General features: G+C 34.8%; 1 protein-coding gene across 1 annotated transcript in view; it reads left to right on the forward strand.

Moving 5' to 3' along the window:
* Ctsc (cathepsin C) overlaps positions 1-12677 on the forward strand; it is a 36082-nt gene that overhangs the window by 728 nt on the left and 22677 nt on the right. The window contains exon 2 of the mRNA XM_048787871.1: positions 1411-1556. Coding sequence (XP_048643828.1) covers positions 1411-1556 — 146 coding nt within the window. The remainder of the gene's footprint in view (positions 1-1410; positions 1557-12677) is intronic.

The raw sequence follows: 12677 nt of genomic DNA on the forward strand, positions 1-12677 counted from the left end.
CTTTTTCTTCCTCTTAATATTTGTATTTATCTGGTTGCTTTGGTTTAGAATAGAGTTCACAACTGCAGTCTTTTGTTTCCCCCTTCTAATCTGCCAGTTTTTTCAAAATCCTATTGGTGAAAAAAAAATATATGAGCTCAAGGACTCTTGAGGATATGAAAATATATATATATATTTTTTTTCTGTGAGGTTATGGGAAAGGACTCTTATGTCCAGCCATTTCGATTTGGCATGTGGTAATGCTTCGTGTCCTTCAGTATTTCTAGCACCATTCTTTGTTTCATGTACTTCAAGGAGGTATAGAGAAGCTCATTTCTTCTTTAATACTTTCCCTGATAATTATTTGGAAATGCCCTGAGCCAAGTACAGTGCCTGGCAGTTGGAACAATAAATATCCAGTGTGTGAATACACTGGGGTATTACATATGCTTCAGTTACTTGGCTAACCTTAAAAAAGAAGCCAGTAGAGAAGAGAGGAAAAACAAAACCCCCAGACAACAGGCTGCTGGTCTGCTGAAAGTCTTGCTCCCTGTGACTTGCAGAGTGAGTGGAGCTCTCAGCTGTAATTTCCCCATTAGCAGAAGGAAGTCTGTCAAGTAATCTGATCCTGTCAAGTAATATTTCTTTAAAAAGAAATATTTAAGGCTGGGGATGTGGCTCAAGCAGTAATGTGCTCGCCTGGCATGTGCTGGGCGCTGGGTTCCATCCTCAGCACTACATAAAAATAAATATGTTGTGTCCACCGAAAACTGAAAAATGAATATTAAAAAATTCTCTCTCTCTCTTCTCTCTCTCTCTTTTTTTTTTAAAAAAAAAAAAGAAAAGAAGTGTTTAACTCCAGATGACTATATGGCTTTTCCTAATCTTGGACACTGTGTACCATTGTTTCTTTTTATAAATTGAGCTTGGGGATGATGGCAGAAGGGAGATCAGGATTTACACTTTCCTGTCACATGCAATCTCCCACTCAGAGTATTAATCTGAAGACTCCCAGAAGTGTGGGAATGTCCAGATGGACACAACTGAACTCTTTTCAGGCAGCCTCACAGTAAACCTACCTTTGACTTTAATCCAGTAATTAAAGACACTCCTAATTTAGAAGGATTCAGGTTCTGAGGTTCTCATTTCTAGAGCCACTGAGTAAAAAAGATACCCCATTTCTTCTTTGAATAGACCATTTTCTGTTTTTTCTTGGGCTTAACACATTATCCTTTTTCATTATTTGATGGTTGGTCTTTTTATCTCCTTGTACCTTTTATTATATTTTTCTTTGCCTTGATTTTTGGATGGGGGATTGAATTTAGGGATGCTTTTCCATGAAAGGAAAGCAGCTTAATTAAATAGTAGAGATATTTTTAATCCTGTGAAGTTCAAATAACTTTCCTTTGTTGTACATTTTCTTTTCTCTAGGACCACCAGAAAAAAAAGTAGTGGTGCACCTTAAGAAATTGGATACAGCATATGATGACTTTGGCAATTCTGGACATTTCACCATCATTTACAACCAAGGCTTCGAGATTGTGCTGAATGACTACAAGTGGTTTGCCTTCTTTAAGGTTAGTTTCTACTGCTTTGAGATATAAAACCTCTTCTGATTAGGATACCCTGGAATTTTAGTTTTGGGTTAACAGGATAACCAGTATTGATACACATTTTCCAAGAGAAGTTAGCATAATTTTGCAACTTTAAACTTGTGGCTTCAGTAGGATTAAACAATACTTGATCTATATTGAATGTGTATAAAGTATTTACATTTGCATTTTGGTCAGTAGGACATGATTCTCAGCTTACTTTCTTTATTGCTAAACCTTTATTTCTTAGTGTTGCCTTGTCACTTGGCTTTATACTGAATTGGTAGGAAACATAAGGCTATTATAAATTTCATCTTCTTGGTGTTTAGGCTGTTTTTCTTATCATTGCTTATTGACTCTGAGAAATTGACCTAAGTGACATATCGAATTAATATAATGTAGTATGTGTTAATATGAATTTTTTTTTTTTTTTTTTAATACTAAGACAAAGAAACAGCATAGGAGTTACTCTGCTCATTAGGCTGATGAAAGTAAAAGGTAGACCATCCAGTCCAGGTTGTTTTTTTCTCTTCTCTCACTAGAGAAGAACAGTTATTGCTCATTCAAACACACTGTTTCCAGTTGCAGGCACACTTTGGGTTAAAATAATTTAGTACAGATTTATGGTCCATCCCATATGTTGTTCTGAAAAAGTTGGAACTTTTCCTGTAAGCTGAGTATTAAATGGTTCAAGTAAATTGAAGCTAGCTGAAACTAGCTGTTTCTCATTATACATGGAGTCTAAATACAGATTTTTCTTGGGATAAGTATACAGCCTTTGGAGCACTTGGCAAATGTTGACCCTTTATAGGAACCTGTGGGAAAGTGGGGAATGAGTTTGTTACAAATGACAAAAGACGAAACAGTAGCAGAGGCCTAACCTTTAAATTTGTTGTGATTTCTCCTAGGAGTTGTGACTTACTACTAAGATATAGTGTTCTATCTAAACCATGCTTATTTCTTTTAAAAAATAACTTCCAAAAATTGTTAAATAAGGGCCCCTCTTTAGTATGAAAAATAAATAAAATGAAAAGGAGATAGAGAAGAAAAAGTTGTTTCTTCCCAAATGGATTGGCTGATCTGATACTTAGTGGTGGGAATCGGGCTGTGCCTGTCAGCTATTGTTGGCCAGCAGTCTGTTGGATTAATTGAAGCCCATGCTTGACCAGTTGCTAACTATTTTTAATATCATCCCTAAGTGCTATGTATTTTTTTTTAAACCCATAACTATGTGAATTTTTAAAATGCTGCCATATTATGGTAGATGTATTCAATCTGAATTTATTTCTTGGTCTGCGTATTGATGAGCCTAGGGCTTTTTAGACCTCTTACTCTGTCACATTTCTTCAAAGGTTCTTTGCCTCCAGATCAAAGTACCTACAGAATTGGTGCACAAAAATTAATTAATTAATTAATTACAAAATGGATAAAGTGGGACCTGATTAAAAACTAAGTTGAGTAAATTATTCAGTGTGAGGTGGGAAGTAGGATATAGATGAGTAAAGAGTTTACCCATTTGGCTTAGAAAACTTCTCATTCTTCAGTCCTGTAGAATTGGAGAAGCTGGTGGGGAAATTTCTAAAATCACCATTTAATTACCAAAAACATAATAATCAGAAATAGACAAGGGCAATTTCCCTCAATATTTTTTCATCAGAAACAGAGGGACTGACTACCTAATGGCTGAATGAGGAATTGGAACACTTTTTGAATCAGTGTAAGCAGATGTGGTGTTTTGCCAGAGCCTCATTAGGTCAAAAGAGAACCAGTTTTTAAAGCCAAATACAGTTAAAGTATTCTCAACCGTAAGTGGGAAAGAGTCAATGTATGGGCAGATAATTAGTCAATGATTAGACAGCTACAGTGGAACCTTGCCTGAACATATGCTTTAGGATGGTGTTCAACAAAAGCCTATTCTCTCCTTAGAAGTAACAACAGAAGGGGAGCTCCCCTATCCAGCTGATTTTGCTGTATAGAGTTTAAAGTGCCCATTTGACAGAATCATTATCAGGGCTATGTTTTATTTTCCTGCAGAAAAATCAACTACTCTAACCAGTCAGTTGTTGGGCCTTGTGACAACAATCATAATTTCAATTAGCAGAGTAGACTATACATAAGATTGTTGTTTTTAAAACCTATCTTAACCTAATCAAGTAGTTCTAGGCAAACATATTTTTGCAAAATAATACAACCCCATGTTATTTTAGTAAATACAACTGCAAGTATGATGGGAAACAGTTAAAAAATTTAAGAAATTACAAGATCAAGTTACTTCAGATAATAGGAAAATCAAGCACTTTTGGTGAGATTTGTTAATGTAAACCTTGCTGGATTTTACCAAGCCTCAGGGTATTTCCTACAATGTGCTGGCAAACCAGAGTGGGAGGGATGTGTAATTCAAGAAAAACAAGCCTATTTAATATGTAAGTTGGATCTTTCCTACAGGCTTATAAAATATCTCTTGAAATTAATTTATTTTTTGTGGTACTAGGGCTTGAACACAGGGATGTGTACATGCCAGGCAAATATACTACTACTGAGCTATACCCCCAGCTAAAACTAATTTTTTAAAATGAGGAATCATCAAAAGTTAAATTGTATTTGCTATTTGATTTTAAGTGTCTTATGTAAACTATAGCATCTTTTCAACCCAAGACATTGGATATATCTGACAAATTTTTACCATGTACACCTGCCATGTTACTCTATACATTATTATTCTACAAATCAAGTGGATTTCCAGATCTCTCCGCTCATACCAGACTATGTCCCTTTGCCTTCTTTAGGTGTGCTTTCCTCCGATTGCTTTTAAGTGTCATTTCTGGCAGATTTTGAGGAGTAGGTGACACATACAGGGCATTCTGTTAGGCTCCTGCTGCATCATCTGCTCCCTTAGGTATCCTGAAGCATAGTAGTAGACACATTTTCCTCCCCATTCTCTGCATTCTAGCGGGGAAGTGATTAGATGCCACCCTTATTTCTAGGAACTTGCTTTATTCAAGTTTTCTGTATTCAAATCTCATCTGGAAGATGAGCATTTTTCATGGTATGAGATTCCTAAATCTTTCTTACTTGATTTTAATTGCTTGAAAATTTGATGGATTTGGGATGATCTATATTTTTTTCTTTGCACATGACTTCAAGATAGATGCAAGCTCAGAAGGAAATAAATCTTGATGTTGAACAGTTTTGCACAGTTCAAGTTGGACAGGAAATACTAGGTATATATTTTTAAACCATCTTTTTATTTCCAGGCATTCCATTATCTGAACATTTTATGGGGGTTACAAATTCTAAATTTAGGATCTATCTAGGCATTTTCCTAAGCACTGAAACAATAGGGATTAATTGGGTCTGTGTCAAAATGGAAAATTCTTAGAGGCATTTTTTTAAAACACTGCTTGCCTAAACAGATGACAGTACTCTGCAGGTCAGTTTTTAAGACTATCAGATTTTAATAGCTTTAGCCATTTGGTTGTACTTGTTGTTCTCTGGTAGATTTGAACCTATTTAAAATATCTGCATATTACATATAGCCAAGCTCCAATATAATATCACAGTGCAACAACAACAACAATAACAACAACAACAACAAAAAAAAAAACAAGCAGAATATAAAAATGCCTAATTTTGCCTGACTTTATGTGATAGGTGGATAAATGACTTTTTCCTTTGTTTTAAGCTTTTATATACTTCATATTTTTTTTTTGACCAGCATATATAAAGTTGCTGTGTACAACATCCAAACTCTACCAAATTGCCCAGAGGAAGAAAGGAACTCAGATTTTATTTTGAAGATTAAGCTACTCTAAATTCAAAGAAAATTCACAGGAGGGAAATGAGATTCATAATGACTAAAATTGTTATTTGGTAATAGTCAAACTAATTTTACTGATTTCTAATTGAGCTCTTGTTGGGGACCTTCCAATCTTAATAGAAGCATAAGCTAAAACAAAAACCAAAACACTGCCATAGTTGTTTCCAGAGCAAATGGCTTTCAAAACAAGAATGTTGAATGATTTTATCAGAAGATTTAAGTGCCCACTTTGTGCGCTGGTGATCTTGTCAATCATGTTTCCACAATAAAAGACTAGGGAATTGTGGACCATTTTTTTCAGACTGCTCTCTGGGTTCATTTTTAAGTTACAATGATCTCAGAAGAGTTATTTTTGAGGTAGGTGTACTTTTAAAAATATAGATTCAGTATATCAAGCTCAGGATTTTATTTATTTTTTAACACTTTGGGTTTACTATGAAGAATGTTTCAATTGAGGGAAAGTGTCAGAAATTTAGCACTTAATGCATGCCTATTTTATGTTAACTTTCTTGATGATGCTTTAATTTCAACATGACTCAGTTTGCCACTGTAAACTCTTTATAGGATGTGACTGATTTAATCAGTCAATTGTTCATGCATCTGGGAACTGTGGGGATATATGATTTGCCACATCTGAGGAACAAACTGGGTGAGCTCTACTGAAATATTTTTAACTTTGTTATTAAAAGCCAGCTTCCCCTCTTCCCTGGTGGCTTATGCAAATAAATATCTATTTATTCATCAGAGAGAGTCAGTCTGGAGAGATTATGGTTTTCTTATGGATTTCTTGCTTGAGCCTGCTTATCTTATACTTCAAACTTGCCTGCACTTTCTTATGTGTTATTTTTCATTCTCATGTGTTCTGTTTGCACACCTCAAATTCCAGAATGATACTTGTAACTTAAGTAGATAGGAATTTAAAAAGATAGAGATCCTGTTAAAGAAAAGGTTGGCTAAAGTTCACTTCACATTTTAAAAGTAGCTATGCTGCTGCCTCAGGTTGCTTATTCTTTTCTTGAAAGACTCCCTCAAGGGAGAACCAAGTGAGGCCACATGAGTGTAGAAGGTGATTCAGAGAAATTGACATTCCTGTGAGATATCACTCATCTTTTAAAAACTGGTTTGTACTAAGAAATTAACAATATTGACTAGGAAGAGGAGGAGAAGAAGAACTTTTTCACTCTTTCAGTTCTCCCATTTGCAGAGCAGAGATTTAAATCATTGCCCACACTAGTGCCATAAATTTAGATGTCTAAAATTTTGATTAGAATTTGATTGATGGTTAAAGTTGATAGGGACTTACCCTTCCTTGTGTTTAAAAGTAATACTCTTTCCCCTTTTCCTTGGCTCTTAAGTACTAAGAGTGAGATAGGAAAAAAAGAGGGAACTGGGGATAAGTATTGAAAGTTTCATAGCTTCATCTCATATTACTGTTTTCACTTTATAATGGACCATCTGTGGCACACACATCTACTAGGTAGGGATTGCTCCTCAATTATGTCATTTCATCTTGTCAGGTTTTAAAGCTTGTTTCAGGCAGTGGTTATTGACAGATCAAAGTGAGCAGAGAGCCGAAACTAATAAGCTGTTTCTTAATTTTTTTCTGGCACCTGAGTTAGATTAGAACTATTAGTTTTCTTTATTTGAGAACTTCTCAGAATTTTAATATATATCTAAGTGATAGTTGAGGAGGAAAATAAAATAGGAAACTTTTCCCAAATAGGTTTACTGCCCCCCCCAAAAAAAAATGAAAACAAGGTACGCTCAGAATATAGTTTATGAAATGCTGTCTTAAACCTCTTCACTCTTAGTTAGGGAGACACATCTGCCAGTAGAAAAGATGAACCTTCGCATTTTGTTCTGAATATGGGATAAAGATCCTAGGACCTAGACATGGATCTAAGCAGCACTAAGCCTACATTTAGCATTTGTAAGAGATATGTGTTGTGTCTAAATTATCAGAACTTAGCCTGTTTCTTAGTTATACTTCAAAATTATGTTGTTTTTGAAGTGGCAGTTACTTTCAGATACATGTGCTTCTTAAGCATGTTGGCTGCATGCGTAATAGATTTTGCTTAAGCACTGAGCTTGAGAATGGCAGCTTTAAATGTCTTAAAGAGCATTAAAAAATAACAAGGATCTCTATTAGTTTTGTTTTATTTAACTTAACAGAAATTAATGTAATTAAGTATTATTAAGAGACAGTGTGATTCCTGTTGGCTTGTAACCCTAGTTTTTATTGTTTTATAGTTATTAAATAGAGCCTCTCTGTGGGGCTCTTTTAAAACCACAGCCAAGAACAGACTTTGGGTCTAAAAGGCAGAGCAGCATGCAGCAGTGGACCTACTTCTGGCAGCTAGCAGAGGCCTGTGCAGCTACAGCCCCTTCTGGAGTCTTTATTGCATGTAAAATGCAGAGGAGTCCTGGTGACCTACCTCCAAGGCAGCTGCCCTCCTGAACATTTCCTGGGAAAGCAGTAATCATCATAATGGAATGTGAACAACCAGAACCTACACAGGAAAAGAAAGGTCTGGAAGAGATGGAAGTCTCAGGTGGCTTCACTGTTCAGTTTTTTAATAAAACAATATGGAACATGTTAATTTTTTTTTTTTTTTCTGTTTGAATACTCTTCTGTTGAAATGATTTTTTTTTTTTTTTTCCAAACTGGTCAGGATTTGAAATTTGTGTTTTGTTTCATTGACAGCACAGATTTTATTCACAGTTCCGTTTCCTCTGCTGAGTGCCTTCTCGTCCTCTATTTAACCTGAGGAACGCAGAATCTATTGTAGGGAGAAAATAAGGTTTCAGGATCTCTTAAGATGCACAGATGTAGCTGGTTGTGATGGCCCATGCCTGTAGTCCCAGTGGCTCAGGAGGCTGAAGCAGGAGGATTGGGAGTTTAAAGCCAGCCTCAGCAATGGCAAGGCACTAAGCAACTCAGTGAGACCCTGTCTCTAAATGAAATACAAAGTAGGGCTGGAGATGTGGCTCAGTTGTCAATTTTCCCTGAATTAAATCCTCAGTACCCCACCCCCCGCCGCCCCCCCCAACAAAAAAGATGCATAGATATAAGTTATTGAAGGGAAGGTAGTTTTTTTGGAGGACATATTTAAAGGAGGAGAAAAAGAGATTGTCTCAGACAAGCCATGGTATTGAAGAATGTCCTGTAGACTGTATGTAGAACTGCAGTAAGTATCTCTGGCCAGAACTAAGAAAATGTGTTTAGTTAATAGCTTTTTTTTTGCCTTTTCACACTTACTCCCTACCCGACCCTTTTTGATTAGATGCCTGCTTTGTACTAAGAACTTGACATAGTATAATTTTTTAAAAAAATATATAGATAGTACTAATTTTGTTTTACAGATAGGAAAAAGTAGTCATATAGTACTTAAGCTCACACAGCTTCCAACTGTAAAATGCTAGAGCTAATCTTTCAAGCCTAAGGATACCCCTAGAACTAAAAATTAAAAGAAAAACCATTTCACAAAAGAGTAAATAATACTTAGAGTCACATTTGGGTAGATTTTCTGATGGATTCCAGCATGTAAGCATCATGAATGTTAGTTGAATGGAGTAGAATAGCTGCATTGGCTTTTGTTGGAGTCTTTAAGAGCAATTCCCTTTGAGATTTAGCATTCCTTCCCATGAGCTGCTAGCTTTCTCGCCCAAGCTAGACTTAGGGACAAAATCTTAACCTTATTTTTCTTTTGTACCTTCAAAAGTTGAAAAGAGAGCTTTTAAATTTCAAATTAAATACAAATAAAATCCCTTGCCAAATAGACTTCTCTTAATTACACTATTGTTCATACTGATTGTTAACTTTTAGCTGTTTCCTGCTAAATAGTATACTCATTTCCTCCTCATTTGGTTTAGAGCCCATTTGATCTAAAATGTGGGGCTACACCTAAAATGTGGGGCTACACCGAATCCGTAGTATCTAGAAAGACTTTTCCCCTACATTTTGTCTTAGATAGATAAAAATCTCCCTAGATAGTAGTTTTTCAGTAATGATGACAATTTTATACTGTTGGAGAGGAACTGGTCTGCTATAACAGTATAGCCAACTGTATCTATCAGACATTCTTTTCTATCCTGCCTTTGTACCTGATCAGTGCTTTATCACTGAGGACCTGATGCCACCTCCCCAGCTATCTCCATTAACAGGAGAAGCTCTGTTACCTTGGTCCCCATTGTACTTTGCAGATTTCTCTCATCTCATACCTATTATAGCAGAATATTTTGATAGAATGTCTTCATCTTCTTCTGGGCTGAAAGTCTGTATTTAACCTTCAATATTTTCAGCACCTAATGTACACAGAACTTCATAGATTCTTGAAAATAAACCACATTTCCTTTTCCTTTTTGCAGACTTTTTACAAGTAATACCAGCTTACAAAGAGTCAGTTCTCTTGAATCCTAGAACATATTTGGGAATGGTGCTATAACTTTTTTAGTACTCTGCTCTAAAAAACATTTTCAGGTTGCCTACCTCCAAAGATCTAAAAGTTGTATATTTTCAATTTGATGTACATATTGTCAAAGTAAACTATATATAGTAGAATGTATTTAATGTGAAATTTTAAAAAATTATTAAAGGTTTCTGTTTATTTCTCTGAGTAATTTAGCTTATAAATGGATGATTATGAAAAAGAAGAATTAGTGACAACAAATTTGTAGATATGTGTTACAATGTGGTAATGCTTAGCTTTCTCTGTCATAATTGTCTGCTTTGTCTTCTGGTCTTAAAGTCCATTATGCAAGGATCAACTCTGTATTACCATTTTATTCTCCATGTATAGTGCAATATGTGAAAATAATAGGCCTTCAATAAATTTAGAAAAAAAATTGAGCAATACATCCTGGTGTTATTTTTATTGATGTTTCTGAAAGTGTTACCTTTATGTCCTTAGAGACTCGGGTGGAACCTCAGGACATATTTGTTGAATGACTTAGTGGAAAAGAGATTAGACTTTTAAATTTTATTCTGTTTATTTATGATTTAATATTCCTGAGGCATAAGAGGGCACTATACATCTCCAAGTAAAAAACAGTAAAAGTTCTAACTTTCAGAACTAGGGAAAACTCAGTTGTCAAGAGAAAGTGAGTTTGCTGGCTGCAGTGGTTCCCTGAAGCCTATAGAAATGACAATTTGAATTAGCCTGGAAGACTGCAGGTTCTTGTCACCTCTGTTAACTATGGTGAGGAGCAAGACCTAGGAAATACATTAGATGAACTCAAGATTTCTTCCAACTTCACAAGTTAGAAGTTTGTGAGCAAGTAAATGAGGGATAAACCCAGGGATTTTGGCTACTTTGCTGAGGGGTAAGTGACTGTTTTAACTAATTCTGAAATAAGTATTTTGGCTTAAATGGAGTATCTTCGCACTAGGAATAATCAAACTTAAGATCTTCATTCTCACATATAAAGCCAACTATCGATTTCTTTTGGTAAAATGCTGGATATTATTTGGTTGCAGCTACTATAAGGATTTCCTGGCAGTTTTGTAATTCATTAAAATTCAACTTTTTAAATAAACAGTTCAGTCTTATTAGTAGGCAAAACTAGTTCTCGGAACTGACTTAGGGAAGTTGGCTTCTTTCTGAGGAAAGATGGTGCTCTGGGAGGGGTTTGGCAAAAAAACAACTTGGTAAAATTCACTTTTTTTCTTGTTGCTGTCTAGCAGCTTTTGCTTGTTCTAAAGACCTGGTAGCCAATTAGACTGGTTAATTTATACTTAGGTAGATATCTGCAGTAAACAAAGGGTAAAAGATTGAGTAGACTTTTTTTTTGTTTTCCAATATTACTCAGATTTTGTATTTCCATATCTTTTATCATTAAATCATTGTACTTCATTAAAGGTGTTCTTTTTTGAAGTAGTAAATCACTGTGATGGATTACATGTATGGTCCAAACTTTTATGAGTTCCACAGTATTTATCAATATATTTAAAAATTGTACACATGAAATATTAACCAATGTTTTTTAAATAATAGGAAATATTAAATATTTAATGATTATATTAAATATTTTATTTGTTAATGTCACAAAATTACCCTACTAAAAAAATTTCATGATGATACCATTTGAAAGCAATGTAAAATATGCTTCTTTATGATTTTAATTTCCAAATCAATGTTAGAATCTACTACCAATAAATAGTTTCCATGACTAAATTTTCAGTGTTTGAACACAGTTTTCTAATGTATTTTAAAATCTTTTAAATAAGGGATTTAAAAAAAGAACAAAAGACATTTTTAAACCTTATTAAATCACGTCAAGTGAGTTCCCAAAGTAGTTGTGTCATTTTATATCCCCACCAATAGTATATAAGCACTTGTATTTTACTTGAGATAGAGTCTCACCAATTTTGCCCAGATTGGCCTCAGGGGATCCTGCTACCTGAGTAGCTAGAACTTAAGGCAACTCCATTCAAGTTTTTTTGACACCACCTTTTTAAAAATATGAAAGTGTCATGGCTTTTGAAGAGTTTTTAGGAGAGTCACTGGTTTGCACTAGCAATGGTAACAATTTAATAGACATTTTAACTGAAATATTTACTTTCTGGAAGAATGGCATTCCAAAGTGAATATCCTAGTCCTGGAGCCATTTCACACATCTACTTTCTAAACAAGACTAACAGAACATATTATACTTAGGGCAAGTGAACACTTTGCCATTTTATGTTTACATCATTAGTATTTGCAGATCCTGTTTTCTTTGCAAATATATTTTAAGCCACTTGTTCATTTTGTGAAGGTTAGCTTTATGAAATCAGATGTTTATGTCAGTTAAAGCAGGAACAAAAAAGAATATGCCATGTCCCAACCATCTTGTAGTTACTTTACTAGCACAATAATAACAGTGAAAGTGAACCTTGGATAGTGGAACTGACTGGGAGCATCAACCTTGGTTTTTATATTAAATAATAGTGGAAGTTGTTTTTCAGCTTTTTATCAAAAATATAAAGAAAAAATATAATACTTTTTCCCATTGTTCCAGTGGCCCTCATTTCACCTCCTTTTGGAAACCAATGCCTGATAGAATAGGCCCCAGTGTCAACAGCTCAGTTTGTTGACAGTTGGGATATTTGAATGCCTAGAAATTATTTGACTCCATCGATGAAGTCTTAAACAGCTTTGTACCCCACATAGCAATAGATGGTAATATTTTTATTGTTACTTGTTTGTGTTCTATGTAAACTCTTCAAATTTTAATATCTTTACCCTTCATAACAATCCAGTGAGTTAGTATCAGTTGCTGATATCATCCCCGTTTCAAATGAAGAGATT

Source organism: Marmota marmota, unplaced genomic scaffold (assembly GCF_001458135.2).
Source record: "Marmota marmota marmota unplaced genomic scaffold, marMar, whole genome shotgun sequence".
NCBI lineage: Eukaryota > Metazoa > Chordata > Mammalia > Rodentia > Sciuridae > Marmota > Marmota marmota.